The sequence below is a fragment of the Crocodylus porosus genome, unplaced genomic scaffold, assembly GCF_001723895.1.
Source record: "Crocodylus porosus isolate Cpor-Errol unplaced genomic scaffold, CroPor_comp1, whole genome shotgun sequence".
NCBI lineage: Eukaryota > Metazoa > Chordata > Crocodylia > Crocodylidae > Crocodylus > Crocodylus porosus.
The window spans coordinates 33,999,200-34,019,443 of NW_017728951.1; the positions used below are offsets into that span (position 1 = coordinate 33,999,200).

The following is a 20,244-nucleotide window of genomic DNA, read 5'->3' on the forward strand; positions in this document are numbered from 1 at the left end:
TTAAAATATGAAATGTATGCTGGTAGGTGTATGTGGGGAGTTGGTAAATCTGGAAAGGGGTACGCAATAACAAAACGTTTGGCAACCTCTGGTATAGAGGTTTACACAATGTAATTTCACCTTACTGTGTACCATGCTGCTGCAGCTAGTCTGCTTCCAGTGTCCTGATTAGCTTGTTTAAATGTAGCTTGGGTACGTCTATGCCAGTAAGGACCAGCTCTTTTGGCATGCATGCCACAAATGAGTTGTGTATCTGCCCCAAGTGTCACTCATGTCCCTTTCTCCTGCCTGATCTCTCATCTGTTCCCTGCTCTCTCTGCCACTTAGCTGCCCCTCCCTGGTCTGCTGTGTGCCACAGAGTTTGTCTATGCCACTTGTAGCATCATGCCTGCCTCAGGTTGGCCACTCCTGGCCTATGCTATGTTGCAGTCCCACAGTGAAGATACACATTAAAGCATAACGCTGTCTCAATTCATAATGGTTTTAATATGTCCATCCATAGTGACTAGTACTGTTCTGGTCTTTTCACATGCAAATTATGTATCTCACACTTCTCTTAATATACAATATGGGTGCATTCCCATGGGGGCATGTGTTTGCTGCAGCAAAAACATCAGCACAACAAATTTGTGTCACTGTACATGTCCCTGCACGTGGGGTTTGGTAAGGGGCAAAGTGTCCCGCTTAAGGGAAACAGCTGTTTCCCTGCTCCTCCTGGCTGCTGGAGGAGCCAGGGGAGACCTAAAGCAGTAGAGATGCTCTGGCCAGCAGCCAGGACATCTCTTTGCAGGACCCAACTTCCAGTTCTTCAGGTGCTTCTGGAGCGTATGCCACACTACTTTTTTGCGGTGTGTTTTTTATTTATATATATATATACTGGGAGTTCCCCAGTATAAATTTTAGCACCATGCTGTGAATTTGCAGTGAGTTGAACAGTTTCCCATGTACCACGCATGGTTTGAAGTGCCACAAACCACACGTGTGCGCTTATCTGGACACACCCTATGAAGCTAAAATGTGTCAGTTAAAGAAATTCTTAATCCCGAATCTGAGGATTAATTTAATACACTCAAGTATATAAGAGGTATCTAATCCTGTTTACACCCCAGGTGTCTGGTGGTGGTAGTCTAATATGCATCTTTTCTTGTTAAATCTTGTCTGAGTTAAATGTTTTGCTTCTAGAGATAGAGGAATCCAAACTCAGATCACTTTCCTGACAGCAGTGTAATGAGTAGCACTCTCATAAGGTTTTATTGTTTTAGCTTAATTTCTAGAAGTCCACAATTTCGCATTCCTCTGTTCTAATGTCATAATCCAAGTCAGCACATCTCCCTCTGGGGCACTTTTATTATGTCCTGAACACAGTAGGTTTCCCTTCCTCAAACTTTAGTGCCTGAATGGGGAAACCAGCAAGTTTACGATTATCCTCTGCTTTCTGAGCTTAATGATAGACCTTTGGTTCTCTGAATCCATTCAGTAGCTCTTCTTTATACATATAAAGATGCTCTCCAGTAAGTGCATCATTTGTGCAAAGCTATGATGTAACTCTTTCCATTGACTACTTTATAAAAAAGCTTATGATATTATTAGCTGCCTTTGCTGCAACAGATCAATGTGTCTAAGAACCTATTAGTGTACAGCTTTCTGTTACTGGTGCATTCTTCCATCACACTGTCTTGCATCAGAATGGCATCGATCTAATATTTCTTTCATTCCATCAGTGCATGCAGGCATATTCCTCCTCCCCTTTTTTTGTAATTGGTTACTATCTCAGTTTACATCAATTGGTCTCATTTCTTGCAAGCGGTGACAATGCAATTTTATTTTCCCTCAGCCAGTATCTCCACCATCCTTTGACTTTCTTGGCTGACTTTGATATTGAATTATTTTGTTCTGTTTTCACGTGATGATTCAGTCCTTTGTAGTTTGAAATGAAATGAGAAGACAATCTAGATTTTTGTTTCAGACTTCACGTAGCAGGCGCTTAAATGGCTTTTCAGAATTTAGTAAATCATTTTAAATCTGTCTTCGAATGTTTATTGAGTTTCTTGTAATAATGTTAAAATGGAATGATGCTTAATTGCACTTGATTAACTCTATTGAGAAATAATCCATACAATTACAGTACCCAGCAAAAAATGAACATCACACTCTTATGTGCTAATAGCTTCCTGTTTTTGAGTTAACTTAGTTTGTCTTCATCCAAGTCCTAACTGTCTGTTGACCACAATAGTGTACTTGCGTGTCTTTAAATTAAACAGTGCATATTTACTATAGTGTTATTGTTAATTAATGAATCTAACTTGCACAGAACTTTTGTAAGTAGAGAAAGGGAAACATTGACAACTTCAGGATTCACACTGCCCTCGCTATAAACTGAACAATTCAAATACTCGCAGCTGATTTTCTCTTTAAATAGAATCAGCGTTCTAACACTGCCCTCGTGCTGCACCTTTGAGTTCTGAATGTCTTAAGCAAGGGTGCCAAAGAAAGTCACCTATTGTTTTTTAGGCTTTTTGTGTTTTTTTAACTTGGACGTGTTTTTTGTGACAGTTTTTCCTACCTATTCGTGAATCAAAAAGTGGTCAGTTTGCTTTTGAAATTAAATCTCTTCCTAAAATGTATAAATGTTTGTGTTTACTGTAGCCATCTATAACCATTTTCATACCAGTTTTGAGGCAGACACTCCATTTTTATGAATTTTAGTTGTGGATTTATAATGGCAATCGAATTTCTTCTTTACCTAACTGGGATATGATTTGCAAATATATTTTATTATAGAAAGTGATATGGTTAAAGTATCCAAAGGATATCTGAACTTGTGCCCTTTTTCACTACTTTTCCCTCTGTCTTTTTGGTAGGCACTTTTGGTTCTGTAAAAGGTTAATGTTGTTTAAGAAGCTAAATTGTGAGCAATAAACTGACCACCCAGCCAGCTGAATTAAGCAACATAGCACTGCTGTAATGTTCATGCAAGCTTAAATGGGATGTGGTAATTTCTTTTGAAGTCTCATTGCTAGTAGTTTAATATCTGGTTGTTCAAGCTAAGGACCAACATTCAAAAAGCCTGAGCCTAAATTGATTCAGTCTTTGCATGTTAGTCTAACCTGGCTGGGCTGAACCAGTTGTAACCACACAGACATCCCCTCTAGACTGAAAAAATGCAGGCACATATCTGCAATGGCTCAGGCCAGAAGGTGGGGGCGGGGGCGGTAGAGCAGCCCTCCCTTCCCTGCTACAATTCTGAGCTGAGGGGGACATGGCCAGGTCCAGCAAGGAGTTACATGGCAGGGAGTTATGCAAGGAGTTGATAAGAACATTTATCAGCCCATCAGCAAAAAAAAAGCCTCTCTCATTAGTTCAAGTTCTTCTTAAACAGCTTTTTCCAAGGAAGGAACAGAGGGACATTACCAGCTACCTGTTGATTAGCTCCAAAAAGCTGTGAGCAGACACTGTCCTGTCTGCCTTACACAGACACCTCTCAGCATTAGTTAGCATACCACATGCTGGCTTTGGTCTGTGCTGTGGAAGACAGGAGCGGAGGGAATCCCTGCTTGAACAGGGAGTGGTGAGTGGAGGGCAGGGAAGCCAGGTAGACCCTGCTGTGCCTGCAGTTGCTGCAAGAGCTCCAGCCAAGGAATGGAGGGGTGGGGTCAGCCCTGCTTGGAAGCAGAGAACCCCATCCAGAACTGCAAAGTATCTGGGATGTTGGGGGACTCTGGTTTAGGTTAAACTAGGAAGGAGTCTGGGACAGACATTGCATAAACTGCTTTGACCCAAATCAGTTAAGTCTGATACTGCATTCAGCCAATTTCATCTCAGACCAGTTCCAGTCATTTTCAGATTTGTTTATGTGCACTAAATGTCTGTTCTGTTACAGGTTTAAACCAGTTTCTGATCACTTAAACCAGTTTGTGTAATATCTGTCCCTAGCTTCAAAGAACAGACTGTTTCTTTCCCCCTTCCATCAGTGACATCAGTTACAGAGGTGGCTTGTCTTGGGAGCCTCCAGGCATTATTAGCAGGTAAAATGACAGCACCTGTCTGCAAAGAAAGGCAAATTATTGAAGTTGGTTGGGGTTAGAAAACAGTAGCTGGGTTGAAGAAGAAAGGCCTTTTAACTCCTGTTTTTTCCAAACAGTTTGAGGCAAGTCTAAGACAATTTGGATGAAATAAACTTGCTGTTTCTTGTTTGTAGTTACTGAAAATACCCCAGTCTTTTTTTATATATTTGATTGATAAGTTAAATGATTTCTGGATGTTCAGAGCAGTTTCAGATCTTTCAGGATGAAATAGAATGAAGCTAACCAATTCTCGCACTTCATAAATAAAGTCCTGTTCATGGTATACTGCAGGTTATTTGTATAAAGGACAAAACCCCTTATTCACTATACTAAACATGCATCCAGAGTTGCACTCCAGGTCTGTCTCAGGTGTTCTTCTTAGCATGCACTTAGGGCCAATCCAAAACCCCACTCTTGCCTAATTTCCTGAACTTCTGCATGCTGTGAACAGGAGGAAAAGGAGTGCTTCCCGCAGCAATCCTAGGTTTACCTTCAAGGCAGTGTAGACCTATGTTGTTTTTCACAAACTTAGATAAGCACTGTGCCGTTACTCATAGGGTAGGTATGCTGTTGAGCATGTGGGGGGAAATTAACTGAGCTAGTAGCAGAAACAACATTCAGATATACCCAAAGATACTGTCTTGGTATGGTTTTAAATATGGAAATAAACTTAAAATATCAAATTACAACAAATAGCATTGCCATTAAATATATAGTAAGTGCTCTAGTTATTCATATTGCAGCTTTTACATTATTAAAGATTGTAGTATGTCCTTCTGAAGCCTTTTCATGGTGCCATTTAAATTGTTTAGGGGGTGAGAGATTGTATAAGCTGAATTTATGGATCTTAGTCTTAGTGGTTATATATGAGTTAGTGAAAAGAGTGCTAAAGAATACAGTTTTGATTGACAAATGAAGTATGGTTTCGTAAGTGATCATATTTTTGACTTGTAGATTCACATTTCCTTTATAAATACACATCTGAACGTTTAGCGAATAGTGTCACTTTTCGTTTGTACTTTGATTCTGCAAAGTTCAGTTGTACATGTTTTTGTCCAGAGATAGAAGACAGGGTAGACTAACTGAATCAGAGATGCATAAGTTTTTGTGAGCTTTGTGAACAGTAAGATGCAGTTAGCATTTGATGAAGTGAACCTTTGCTTATGAAAGCTTACACTTCTCTGATCAGTTGATGTATAAGTTGCATCTCTACCCTGTTTTCTGCCTGATTTCAGACTAACACAGCTAACTGCCTCTCTCTGTCCAGAAGATTTGGTCACTTCTGCAGTAGAGAGGCAGAGAATTTCAATTCTGACACGGGAGCACCAAATTTATACTTCTATTTATAAAGGCGCACCGATACATCAGCCTGATATTGGATTGGCACCAATATAAAGAAGACTGTCTGTATTGGAAATCAGACTCTTATGTAATTTGGCTGATAAATGGCCCACAAATGCATGCAGCTGTAGCGCAGCACATAGGTGACAAGGAGCACAGCCAGGAAGTTTGAAGAACTGTGTGCAGCTGGTAATTCTAGTGTGGTAGAAGGGGAATGGGGGGCAGATCAAGGCTCCCACAGTGAGGGAGAAGTGGGGCAGGGCCTGGGACAAGCGCTTCCCAGTGTGGGGGAAGCAGCTCCCACTGTTGCACACCACTCGTGCGGGAGCCACTGGTCTGGTGGCTTTTTTGGTGGCTCCTGCCACTGCTCCCACTGCTCATCCCCCACCCTTCCCTTCCATCACACCAGGCTTACCAGCTTCACACAGCTCTCCAAGCTGCCAGGCTGATGTCAGAAATCGGATTGTATCAGCCAATGTGCCTCCTTAAAAATTGGCTATCAGTATTGGGCCCCAAAATCTCTATCGGTGCACACCCCTGTTTATTTACAAAATGTTATAAATTCCTTTTATTTTGGTAGAGAGCATGCAGAGAATTTTGTTTTCAGATACTTAGTTTAGATTCCAACAAGCCCATAGAATGTTACTCTTATTTATCCAGGAAGAGGAAAATATGTGCGTTTACAACCATTTCCCTGGTGCTCATCATGAGCTGAAGGACATGGTCAAAAAAATTGTTTGCTGCTTGTCAAAATGCTGGCTTTTTTGTATTAGATTTGTTAATTTGCACATTGAGGGTAAGCGATCCAGGTTTGGTGAGGAAAGGCCACTTCTTGAAATCAGAAATTATAAAACACTATGTTGAATAAAAATAAAAGAAAGTTTATTTTACTTCCATTTCATCATTTTTTGTACTCCATCATTCCTTCTTTATTAATAGATGAGACCTCAAAATTTCAAAGATAGTAAACCTCCGTTTACTCACATGACATTAGCTGAATTTGTCGCCATTAAGCAGAACTTGTCCCAGTTAAACAGTAGTCATTTATTACCATGTAGAATTAGGCTGGATTTGTTTCTGGAGAGACATCCTAATACAGTTAAATTTCACTTCAGTACATCTTGAGATAAGCAAAGCGAAGAGAGCAGAAGTCTACTAGCTTATTAAAATAGCCTAAACTCTGAAATTTGTGAAAACCTTTTCCCTTCAAATTATTTCGAGAGCTGTACCTAATGCTGTATAACCTTAACTGTGTCTGTGCATAGTTAAAGTAAAATGATAGTTAATAAATGTTGTATGCATTGTTAAAACTGTGTTGCTGTTTTTTTCCTTGTCAGCACAAATCCTTGTTTATTAAAGATTTAGCTTGAAGGAAATTTTAATTAATTACAGGTTCAGTAAATCCTGACTAGGAATCTGCTGTGCTGTGTTTACAGTGAATGGCCTTCATGTGCCTGTGTTTCACTCCTGTTCTCTCTGCTACCTGACAATGTGATTTATGGCTGTTGTTTTCTACCAGTCCACTGTTTGCCCTCTAGGAGGGATTGGTCTCTTGAGCCTCCATAATAACAGCAGCACTTTCACAAAACATCTTTTAATGACAACAGTGTAGCATTCTGTAAGTCAGGCTAATTGCAGACATACCCTATTAATTGCAAAACTAGGAGAGGTTACATATTTTACAAGCTTTTAATTTGAAATCGCCCGAGATGATTTGTCTTAAGTGTTTGGGTAGAGATGTCTACAATATTCCATGATAGGCTGTTGCGTAGAATCTAGAACATACCGTTAAAGAATATTGAGAGTGATCCAGGGAAGGTTGAGTTATATGTGTATATTTTTGTCCAGGAATGTTTCTGCTTCTATATATAAAGATGATAAAGATTTCATTTTCTGTCATGGATATAAAGGAGAATTTTTCTACTTTTATTTTAAATTACATTAGACTTATTTTGGTAGATGATGTTTATGTGGCCAAAATTCTTTTATTTGGATTAGGATTTATATCCTTTGCCTTTTGTATTTTTAGTTGTACAGCAATCTGTTGTAAAAAGAAATTTTACAGAAAGGGAAGATTGACTTTAAGGCTTTACTTTTGAGTTTTTGAGACGGGCAAAGCACTGTGTGGGGTTTGGTTTTTAGACTGTTGGAGAAGTTGCTTTTTGGGTTTTTTAGGGTCTCTGATTTTGAAAATCAGAAAATAGTTTTTTAGAAGCTCAGAAGTCTTTTAGAAACATGATCATATTTGTAATTTCCCAGTTCTGCCCATCCTTTGACAGTTTTTTTTTATTGTTCATCTTGGGTGCTTGCAATATTGGGAGATGTCCAGGGTGTCGTCATCTTTCTAATTTTATTTTTGCATGAATGTCCATATATAGAATCCCATTGGTTTTAGTGATGCAACATCAAGCCCTGAGTGAGTAGTGAATACACACACTTCTTGGAATAGTAGTAAATGGTAACAGCAGGCAGTGTGAGAGTTCACATATAAAAAAGGCACTCCACTTAGAAAACTGTAAAGATACTGTTGTCTAAATGTTGCTACAGATTGTGAGCGAGTAACCTTGATCCTTACAAATGTAGGTATGACGCTTACGTATGCAGAAATTTCTCTGAACTTCCTGAAATCAAATTAAATAAGTTTTAGAACGTGTAGTTCATAGTTCTGCTGTCAAACATACCCGTTATCTTTGTTTCTCAGATTTCTCATTAGTCATTTTATTCCCAAGCTTTGATCTTTGGTCCTCCTTAAAGTGTCCAGGAAAATGGTAATTAATTTATTTCTTTTTCTTACATTAAGGCAACACCTAGGACCATTTTCTTAGGCAGTGTACAAACAAACTAATAAAAAACTAGCCCTGTAGTTAGTGTACTAGCCTAATGGATGGAGACTTATGTTCATTTCCTTTCTGCACTTCAAGCTCCCAGAGTGCTTTTGGGCAAGTCACTTAGAGTATGTCTACACACAGAACAAAGAAACACTATGCAGACGTGGAGTTAGCTGTGCACTCACTATCTTTAAAACTGAAGGTAGTATAGCTGTATTAGCCTAGTGCTACACCCTAGCTAATAATTCCCAAGGAGAAGCAAGGCTAGACATTAACATGTCTAGAGACTATCTGTAATTCCGGAGCCTTGTACTATGCTGATTCTGAAATGCAGGCTAGCATGTTTGCAGCAAGCTTGGTATATTTCTTTATGATATTTATATACTTTTTTGATTTATATGCGATTCTTCCTTAGAAAAACTCAGGGTAGCTGAAATAAGACAATAGAATAAATTTACATTGGACCGTGCTGTGTATATGTACCATTAGGGCCCTGGCAGGTGTTGCATATTTGGCACCATTAAGATGTTAATCGCACAATAAATTGTAACATGCTAAATGTTAAAGCCAGTTTATGGTGTGATGCTATATTAAATAAGCTATAAAGACATTGCACATATGTACAACTTATTGTGCAACTTCTTTATGGTTTGTTTATATCACATCTTTAAATTGAACATATGGCATGACTGTCCGTGCCAGATCCCACTCTTCAGCTGACCATCAGGATTGGTCGTGACGTAATCCCAGGGCCTGGGACACAGCTGTTCCTTGCCTGTTCAGTGGCATCTGGCTGGGGGCAGACCTAGGTCCTCACTCTCCCCCACCCTCTCTGCTGCCTGATTCCACGGAGGGACATTAGGAAGCATTGTGAACCCAATGTTGGGTAGAGGCTATCCAGTGCTGGGCTTGTGACCGCACCTTTAAAAAAGGGGTTTGCAGCTCATAGTTGCACACCTAGGTACCTTTTCAAAGCACCCATGAAAGAAACAGCCATGGTACAGGGAATTCCATGCCTCCCAGGTGCCACTTCTACATCTGAGGCAGGGGCAGCTGGGGAGCCAAGAGTTTCCAGCACCTCAGTTGTTCACACTGCCTCTAAATACCTTGCCCTGTAGTGCATGTGCAAGCCCCACAGGGCAAGGTAGAAAACCTGCCTGGTCAAGGGAGCCCCATGGGCTTTTGATCCAGGGCCCCCCATGTACTAGCATCTGGCAGCTACACAACTAAGATCACAGGTGTAGGGAGAAAATGTGGGGGAGGGGGGCACACTGACTGTGCTGCACTCCCTTCCTGCCAAGCAGGGGCAGGCACATGGCTTCATACCACTCCCGAGCAACAGCAGCAGTGTTCAGATTCCAGCCCACAGCCCACCACTGTTGCTCACACAGATCTGGAGGCCATATGCCCCCCCGGGCCTCTGCTGCTATGCACACAGCAGTGGGAGCCCCCCTGCGCACCTGAACAAGCTGCTAGGGCTCCAGCCCTTCCACAGCTCGCCCCAGGGCCCCATTCGTCCCAGCCCTTCCCCTGCCTCTGCTCCACTCTCTCATTATGGGGCCCTCTATCTGTCTCCCCACAACCTTTCCCCACGCCAGAGTTATCTGCTGTAGTGGGCAGTGCTGTACATTGCACTGGGCTGCTGCAGGCTATGGCTTCATGTCTGTCTGTGCATGCCCTTCCTTCTCTCTTGTACTTGCTCAGAGCTTGCACCCAGGCTGCCCTGTGGCCCTACTCACTGCCCCGTGTTTGAGGGAGCTAAGCCCCATTAGCCCCAGCCTTCTGCCACCTATGATTATGAATGAGAGAATTTTATGCCTAATCCCCAAAATAGTGTGACCTGGCAAGTCGTGGTCTTTTGGAGATGGGAGACACAATTCCTCAGATCCTGCCCATGTAACTGCTTTAATGTCTGTCAGTAGTCTTAATCGTTCAGGGTTTCTCTTCTTTGCATATAAAAAAAGATTATAACACCCATCTCAAGGGCATTTTAAGAAAATAAAACAGTAAAGATTGAGATGCAGACATACTAAGGCCAGAACAACACCAAAGCAGCCAAGGAAAGTAATACTTTCCCAAATCCAGAGTTATACCTAAACATCTAAGACACATGAATATGAGAAAAGGGTAGAACTCTTAAGTCAGGTAAATAATTTGATGGTTTACAAATATTGGTTTAGGAATCAAAAAAGAAAATACTGGAATTTGGTTCAGGATGCAGGAAAGGATTAACCAAATGTACAGATTTCTGTATCTCTTCAAAATAATTCATTAACTATTTCCTATTTTGTGCATAAGTTTGGCACTTTAGCTACAATTAAACGTGAAATAGGTTTTTTCAAGCCCTACTGTATCTATTTCAGCGGTGAAGTTTATCTTTTTATAACCTTCAAACAAAAGTCTTGAATTTTAGTTCAGTATTTTCTTCCCTAAATAGACTTAAAACTATGTTTCAGTCTGCTACAAAACTTAACAATATTTACATCCATTTTGAGTCATTTTAGCTATTTAAGAATCACACTATTATAGTAAAACAGCTTTTTTTAATGAATTTGCCCATTTGTAGTGAGTGATGACCAGCTTTGATTACACTCGTTTCATTGAAAAACAACAGTACCATTTTTTTCCCCAAATGCAGGAGGCTAACAACAGTAGGATCATAAATTCACAGTTTGCTAGATCTTAATGTAATATCTTCAGTATGAAATTATTGACTGTCTATCATTTTGACTGCAGGTGAAACTAATTCATGAAATTGCTGGATGCCATGGCATTCTGATTACCTCCTATTCATACATTCGGCTGATGCAGGATAACATCCACAGCTATGACTGGCATTATATAATTTTAGATGAAGGTCATAAAATTAGGAATCCAAATGCTGCCATTACACTTGCATGCAAACAGGTACGGTATCAGAAAGCAAACCAAGTATTTCATTTAGTAGTTGTTTTAGAAAAATAAGTTACTTGAAAAAATAAGGGGGCACAGGATCCTGGTAGAAGCTATGTTATGTGCTGTTGAATCATTGAACTTTGAAGAATGAAAAGATAAGACTTTTTTTTAACTTGCTTGGGTACATATTTTCGGGAGGGCGTTAATTGTTTACAATAATCATTATAGATTTTTAATGGCTTAATGGCAGGACAAATTTAGAACATGTTGTACATTACCATAAAAAAGGGTTTTAAAACAAATTTATTTTTATCATTAAAGCAGCCCAAAATAAAATAATTGTTAAGTTTTATTTGATCTGTCTCTTCAATAGATAATATTTCATAAACAGTTCATGTATATTTCAGGGGTAATGTGCTATACATTTTAAAATATGACACTTCATTTATGTGACACTTGTAATCTTCTGAGGCAGGAATTTTCTAACAAACTGATTCACAAAAATGTTTTATTACTGAGTTGTTTTGTTTTTTATATTAATAGTTCCGCACTCCCCATCGAATCATCTTGTCTGGCTCCCCTATGCAAAATAACCTAAAGGAGCTCTGGTCCCTCTTTGACTTTGTATTCCCAGGAAAATTGGGAACGCTGCCTGTCTTCATGGAACAGTTTTCTGTCCCAATAACCATGGGAGGATATTCTAATGCCTCTCCTGTGCAGGTAAATATGCATCAAAATATTTTTAGTAGTTAATTATTAATTTTAAAGGAAACTGCTTTGTTATTTCAGAACTCATTTGGAAATGTGTATTGTACTGTGCATGTTAGGCCCTGATGCAGTGAATGCTTACACATGTGTTTTTAACTTTTATACACGTAAGTAACAGTGGTATCATACCTCTCTTTAGGACTGGGCACTTGTACAAAGCGTGTTTGCAGGATCAGGTGCCTTCAAATGATTCGTATTATATGATTAAAAATGTAAAGAATATATTTTATACTTAAACAGAAATGTCCATTTGTTTTTTTTATTTTGACTTCGCCAGTTGTAATATTTGGAATTCAGACACTATAGAGAGATGCTTTAAATCTAAAGTGAAAGAAATTTTAAACAAATAAACTATTCCCCTTCTCATAACAGAAAATGTTATTAAAACAAAATTTAATCTTGGAAGCTAAAATGTTTGTATGTCTTTGTTTAAAATGTATCTTTAGTAGTTTAAGAATATAGTTTTCAGTATTTTACATGGGTTTTTTTATTTTTGATGGATATCTCTGCATTACATTTATTACATTAGTAAATAGATTACTTGCAAAATGATCTGGACATTTAAAGTTTTATATAGAGGCTTAGAATATGAATTGTTTATAAGATTTCCTGGTAATGTTTTATGTACATAATCTTCTACAGTTTTTTCTTTATTCTTAGTGTAAGTGCTTCTCTTGTGTCATGGTTGGTAATTTACTAAATTGGGTGGCTAATTTTGATTTTTTACATATCAATAATTTATTGTATTCTTTGTTTTGCTTTAAGAGAATTGAAGGTATTTTTAGCCATTACGTATAGTTAATACCCATCTCACACATCCATTACCCATTACAGAACCATATGCTGCATTTAAAGCCAGAGTGACCTTTAGTTTCTGTGATCATAGGGATTTTCTTGTACCGATTTTTTTTTTTTTTTTTTTTGTTAATAGTCTCAAGTGGACACTAATCTTCACGTATTGTCTGGTAACCACCATTGCTGCAGGCTTCCAACAGGCTTCTTTTTGATCTTCAGTCTGTATATTAGCAGTTTTGCATGTGGCTTTTGGGTTTTATGCAAGATTACACACAAGGATTCATTAATAAAAGGGACTTGCCTGAGGGAAGTGTCTCAGTTGCCAGTAAATCTCTCATTTCTGATCTCCTTTTATATGGAATAAATTCCATCAAATTAGAGCACAATAAATGAATGGTATCTGTTATGAGAGAGACAGTTTATTAAATGTAGTGGTTGGGTAACATGAATTGTCATGGAATTTGCAAGATAGATAGATAGGATGAACCACATCCACTGAAGGGTAAAAGAAGAGTAATGTGGATGGTTTGTACTAGCTAGTTTTGCTGACTTTCCACCTATAACGCATTATATTAAGAAACAAAATTAAACACAAATCTTTGCTCTTTTTCTTCTGAAGGTAAAAACTGCCTACAAGTGTGCATGTGTTTTACGGGACACCATAAATCCCTACTTGCTGCGGAGAATGAAGGCTGACGTGAAAATGAGCCTTTCGCTACCAGATAAAAATGAACAGGTTTGTATAAGATATGTGGAGAGTTTGATCCTCCTCCCGAATTCTGTAGCCAAACTTCCCAACTTTTTTGATAGCAGGTTTTGGACAACAAAATATGCAACAGTGTGCTTACTGAAGCAAAAAAGTTCCTTGGTATTTTTAGTTCTCTGTGGTTAATGTTTCCAAATGTGACGGTCAAAGTGACTAGTAGCTTGAACAACTACTGATTTATTTTGTAAACATCTGTTAATTACCTGTTAGAATTTATAAATGCAGATACATTCTTTACACCTTTAAGGAACTGAAGCCCTCCAAAGACTATTTTTACAGTTTCTTCTATCCAGCATGGAATGCTCTAGTCCCTGCACAGCTGTACTTCCATGTTAAAAGCAAAGGTACATAAAGGGCATTCCATTTTGGTTTACAGAGAGTGATTACTGCAGGCCTTGTATGGCCAAAAATGTGCACCCTAAGTCAAAACAGTTGAGCTGTCGTTAGGATGATTCCTCTGATGCCTAACGATAATCACTGGTAGGCATATTAAAACTGTTGCTGTTTAAGTAGTTTGGAGGTTAATTTTGGTAGAGAAATGTATGATATTCACAGTGGTAGTTAGGTGGTCAACCAGTTTATATTGTGACCTTTGTTTTGTATGTGTTAATACATTTTTTCCAATACATTCTCATTTTTGGATTGAACTTTTCCATGCTTGCTACGTTCCTAAAGATGAATGCTTTTGGGAAACTTGAACTTACCTCAGAAATAACTGAAGGTGGTTTTTTTCATTTGTTTTAAGCATCTGTGAGTTCCAGGAATAACTGTTTCTAATCTGGGTTAGGTTTTCCCACCTCTTTTGCTACAGATTTCATTTCTGTGCTCCCAGTTTTCTTCCATCTCCTCTTCCTGCTGGCTTTGCAATTGCACCTTGCTACATTCTTCTCTCAAAGTTTTTTAAACAGGTGCCATCTTAAGTCAAGTGGATGTGCTAGTGATTCCTCACTGGGTGAGCATAGAAGTGGACAGCAAGCCATCAGTATGGACTTACTATATCCACCCCACAGACTTCTGGTCTCTTTAATCCAGCTCTTTAACAAGGTTTCAATGTGGGCTGCTTTCCCTGAAGAATTCTTTCATAAGTGGACTGAAACAATTTGATTTTTCTTCTAGTCAGTTACTGAGCTGTACAGAGTTTGACATACAGCATAATGTTTGGTGCCCTGCAGGATACAAGGAAGTGATTTTGTTCCATTTTAGCCCAACAGGGCATTTGAAAAATCATTATATGCTCACATTCAAAGATTAATGACAGAATAGATTATGTGCGAACCTGTTGTTTTGTCAGGAGGTCCTAAAAGGAGTGCAAGTTTTAAGGGACATAGATTCAGTATTGAAAGTATTTCCCGTAAACTTCGTTTTTTGGGGATTTTTTTTTTTAATCACTTGAAGGGAGCCCTTATCTTAAGTGAATATCAGCATTACATAGGTAAGCAATAAAACACAAAATAAAAGTAAAGTTTGAAAAATTATATCAGTATGAGATTGGTATAAGGGAGTGAATAACTGAAAATGAAACTCATCCTAACACTATTACCTTTTCCTATGGGTTCTCATTTCTAATGGGCCCTATACAGCATGTCTTAATTTAACATTTCTACTGGATCAAAAGTGCAATACGTTTGTTGCCATTTTCATATTGTACAAAGTTAAAAAAAATAACTTCATGTACTATATGGGGTTTTTTTATAGGTCTTGTTTTGCCGTTTGACAGCTGAGCAACGTCAAGTCTATCAAAATTTCATTGACTCCAAAGAAGTTTACCAGATCCTCAATGGAGAAATGCAGGTTGGCATTAATTAAAGTAGACGATGGCATTTAGTCTAAAGGTAACCATTTTGATAAAGACACGAACTGCCCTTCAGTAGTCCTCTCTCTAGACCCTGAGCAGGTTCTCAGAGGGGAAACACATGGCAATTTTGGTTCTATTCCTGTGAACATTAGTTCTTTTTTTTCCTCAAAATTTTCACAAAATTTGTAGAGATTAGCAGGTGGTGTCTGCACTGCAGAGCCCAAAGACAAAAGTAATAGAATGCAATGGACTTTTGTTGCTCAAGTACCTTTGTAATCAAGATACCCAGGAGTCCTTTAAAAAGAAAGGTATTTGAGACTTCTAGTGGTTGAGGAAGCCATTACATGTTCAGTACGAGCTTGAATACTGACTTGGATATAAGAATCCATTATTGAAAGAGAGAGTATTTCCTAGCATCCACCTGGAGCTTTAATTTCTACTCAAAGAGCAATCATAGGCAGAAGGATTTCTGATCTTTGCAGCTTTGTCCTAGTACAGACCCAAAAGTGTCACTGGCTTTCAGCCCCATAACACTCTTCTAGAAGGGAGAATGCAGTAATGGTGTCTGAAGAAGTATACTTCATACATTTAAGAAGGTCCCCTCCCTTGCAAAGTGAAGTGAGCTCACATAATATCCCACACTTCCTTGTCCCATTTATTTCAGAGGATCCATATACAGCCTGTGAAATCTTACAGTATATCCCATAACTTCTGTCCTCTTTGGTCTTCAGGGTGCAGTCTCTGAGGACTACAGAATCCTACATACAGTGCTTTAACCAGCTGCTCAGGCCAGCAGTAACAAAGCAACATCATGTGCTGGTACCTTTTAATAGCCAGTACTCACCCTTCTCTACTGTTGAGTTAACAGAATTGTAAGATCCATGCTGTTACGACAACACATGGATAGACTTAAGCAGCTAAAATGAACTGCAAGGGTTTTATTTGCAGAGACTCCAGTTCAGAGCTGTGTCCCTGTTGCAATAGTCAATGACTAGACACTCAGCACAGCAGATGCTAGCATTATTTCCACCTGAGGAAAAGCTAAGAGCAATAATTGGCATAGAATTTATATAAAATGTACTGCTTTTTTCTGTGAGTCTTGTATTTCCGGCCTCTGATCCAGCTGACCCCTCAGTATGCATTATGCAGGCGCTGCGCTTTCCAGTCCCACTGAAGAAGCTTTCACAGGATAGAACTGTCCTTTGAAGGAGAAATGTGATTTTCTTGATATGATACACAGTTAAATGTACATTTCCATATGTTGTCTCATTTTCAATATAGAATACTGCTAAAATGTTCATATGTCTGTATGAGAAAAATAGATAGTATCACCTTCAATCTTCTGTGCCTCCCTCTTCCCTTCCACCATCCCAAAGAGATTTGAGTGTATCATTGGTGTAGTAGTGCATGTTGCTATGTCACCAAGGCTAGAAATAGGTGTAACCTAATAAAATGGATCAGGTGTGCTTTAACGTTTTGCAGCACAGCTGATCCTCTTTGTTGGACAAAATGTATGTTGTCTCTTGTCTTGCTTTTGATGGTGCAGAGCGAGGGGCAGTGTAATCTCCCTGCTTTCTCCACTCAGCTAGACCTATCCCTCACAATCGCTGGGGAGCGGGTCTGGCTGAATATGAAAAGCAGGGCTTTTCCCTGCTCAGACCTGTCTTCTGCAATTGCTGGGGAGTGGGTCTGGCTGAGCAAGGAACTCCAACTTCCCTGGTTATGGAAAGGCACCCCCAATTCTCTGGGGTGCCTCTCTGTGAACAGGGAAAGCAGACAGGTGCCCTGAGGGCTTGAGAGAGTCCCCCAAGTCTGGCTGGAAAGTATGAGCAACTTGGACGAGGGGCTGAAAAGCACCTTGTTCAGATTCGTGGATGACTCTAAGATGTGGGGAGAGGTGGACACAATAGAAGGGAGGGACAGGCTATAACTAGATCTGGACAGGTTACAGGGGTGGGTGGATGAGAATAGGATGGGATTCAATACCAACGAGTGCAGGGTACTGCACCTAGCGAGAGAGAACCAGTAGATAGGATTTCATAGACATTAGGGCTGGAAAGGACCTTGGAAGATCATCAAATCCACCCCCCTACCCCAGGGGCAGGAAGTCAGCTGGGGTCAGGATCCCAGCAAGATAAACATCCAAATGTCTCATGAAGGCATTCAAAGTAGGTGTTTGAACCACCTCCAATGGCAGGCTATTGCAGGCCGTGGGGGCTCGGACAGTAAAGAAGTTCTTCCTTATGTCCAGCCTGAAATGGTCTTGCAGGAGTTTATAAATGTTTGACCTTGTCATCCCTTGGGGCACTCTGATAAACAAACATTCCCCTAGATCCTGGCCTTATAAACTTTTAGGTAGCCATCAGATCGCCCCTGAGCCTGCACTTTTCCAGGCTGAACAGCCCCATGGCTCTCAGCCTGTCATCATAAGGTCTGTTTTCCTGACCTCTGATCATGCATGTGGCTCTTCTCTGGACTCTCTCAAGCTTCTCCACATCCTTTTTGAATTGTGGAGCCCAGAACTGGATGCAGTAAGCACCATGCCTACAGGTTGTCAGTACAGAGGCAGAAAAGGATCTTGGAGGAGTCATCACTGACTCCAAGATGAACATGGGCCGGCAGTGTGGGGATGCAGTCACGAAGTCCAACTGTACCTTGTCGTGCATCCACAGATGCATCTCGAGCAGGTCCAAAGAGGTAATCCTCCCCCTCTATGCGACACTGGTCAGGCCACAGTTGGAGTACTGTGTCCAGTTCTGGGTGTCGCACTTCAAGAGGGATGTGGACAACATGGAGAGGGTCCAGAGGAGGGCCACTCGCATGATCAGGGAGCAGCAGGGCAGGCCCTACGAAGAGAAGCTACAGGACCTGAAACTGTTCAGCCTCCACAAGAGAAGGCTGAGAGGGAATCTGGTGGCCATCTGTAAACTTACCAGGGGGGACCTACTGGGAACGGGAGAGTCCCTGTTCCCCCAAGCACTACCAGAAGTAACTAGGCATAACGGCCACAAGTTGATTGACAGTAGGTTCGGGCTAGACATCAGTAAGCACTACTTCACAGTCAGGGAGGCTAGGATCTGGAGCCAACTTTCAAGGGAAGTGCTGCTCGCTCCTACCCTGGGGGTCTTCAAAAGGAGGCTAGACAATCACCTTTCCTGCCCATGGCAGGGGGTCAGAATTGATGATCTGTTCAGGTCCCTTCCGACCCTACCAACTATGAAGGACCTGCATATGCAGTGCATGCAATTTGCGGCGCCGCAGACAGGTCTGCAGTGCCACAGACCACACGTGTGCACTCGTGTGGACGTACCCAAAATGACACAAATGAGACGTCAGGCAATGTCTGTTTCTACCCTAAGAGTAAGCTGACTACTAATAATTTTCTTATGCTGTTTCTGGTCTTGGAATGGTACAGTAGCCAAGGTTCTCAAATGTTACTAGTGATTTTCAGTGTCCGTCTGGAAGTGCCTTTTATGGGCTTAAATGTCAGAAGGCAGCTGCACAGGAGTTTATACTGACTCCTTTGAGAAGATTCATATTAGGCGCTCAAATTAAGTCTCCCTAAATTATTACTGTCTTAAAAACTTTGGACCCTAAATTTGAATGCAGTTATTTAATATTTTTATTGCAACAACACCCAGGGCTCCCCATCAGAGATCAAGGGCCCTATGTGATAAGGTACTGTACAAACTATAAATGTTCCTTGCTGACTTTGCCTTATTTGCAGGGCAGAGGGGAGGAAGTGGAGATACTAGGGGCAGTGTGGCTGTTTCAGATTTCTATTTTGAGTTATGTTAGTAGTAAGCAAACACACGTACAACTGAAATATTCAAATATGCATTTCTCCCTGAAGCATATATTTTATTTAAGCTTTCTTTGCTAAGTTTTTATAGTGTAGATCACTTCGGTGGCCTCAGCAGATGGATTTGGTGTCCTGATTCACAACTTGACAATGCTGGCAGGTTCTTTTTTGTTGTGGTTGTTTTGGTATTTTTAACTATAGTTTTCTCACTGTTGAAAGAAAAGGATTATTATATACAGTATTTAAAGCAATAGATGATTGGACATGACTCGTACAATACTGTGAAGTAAAGATTGGTCTTAGCCCCATGTACAGGTTCTATTCAAATACATTGAATTCACCTACACTTTAGTTAGAAGTATTACTTACCAAACTGGAGTTGTTTTCCCTCATCTTCAGATTTTCTGCTAGCCTTTGCACAATTTTATCTCAAATTAGTTTGTGCAAATTTAAGTTTTTCTTTTGAGAGTAGGAAAATTAACATTAATTCTTTTATTGAAAATATACCATCAGTTAGGAATTTGCCACATTTTTTTATAATTAAAAAAAGAACCAATTCATGATAGGAAGTTTAACTTCTCTGAATTCTTCACTGCTTTAATTACTCAGTGATTGAAGTAGAGCAAACAAATGAGTTAAGAGCATAAAATAAAAGATCCCGCTTAAGCATATAAGTAATATTTGTTCTTGATTTATAAGTCCAGCTGTGGGTATAGCAGCTTTAGTAGATAACATATATTTAATTCTCCATGCTTTAGGAAGGCTAACTTCAGCAAGCTCAGGCGTTCAGTCAGTGATGCACTGCAGGGTAAGAGATTTGGTGAGTTGAGAGCCCAGGAAGGGTGGCTGTGCCTTAAGGAAGCAATCCTTCAGACACAGAGGTGCACGATCCTGATGCGGGGGAAAAGCGGCCAAGAGGCTTCCTTGGCTAACCAGAGAAATCCAGAGCAGCCTAAGGGCAAAAAGGGGGACATATAAGCAGTGGAAACAGGGAGAAATTACTAAAGAGGAGTACACCTTCTCAGCTCGCAGTTGTAGGGAGGCAGTTAGAAAGGCCAAAGCTATCATGGAGCGGAGGATGGCATTCCAAGTTAAGGATAACAAAAAATTGTTTCATAGATTTCATAGACTTTCATAGACATTAGGGCTAGAAGGGACCTCGGGAGATCATCGAGTCCAGCCCCCTGCCC

The 20,244-nt window shown here is 40.0% G+C and overlaps 1 protein-coding gene across 2 annotated transcripts in view; it reads left to right on the forward strand.

Annotated features, from left to right (window-relative positions):
- ERCC6 (ERCC excision repair 6, chromatin remodeling factor) overlaps positions 1–20,244 on the forward strand; it is a 76,125-nt gene that overhangs the window by 35,685 nt on the left and 20,196 nt on the right. Inside the window, exons 9-12 of one of the 2 annotated variants that reach the window (XM_019555641.1) lie at positions 10,970–11,140; positions 11,672–11,848; positions 13,311–13,427; positions 15,153–15,248. In XM_019555641.1, coding sequence (XP_019411186.1) covers positions 10,970–11,140; positions 11,672–11,848; positions 13,311–13,427; positions 15,153–15,248 — 561 coding nt within the window. The remainder of the gene's footprint in view (positions 1–10,969; positions 11,141–11,671; positions 11,849–13,310; positions 13,428–15,152; positions 15,249–20,244) is intronic. The other variant, XM_019555642.1, reaches the window with a different exon arrangement.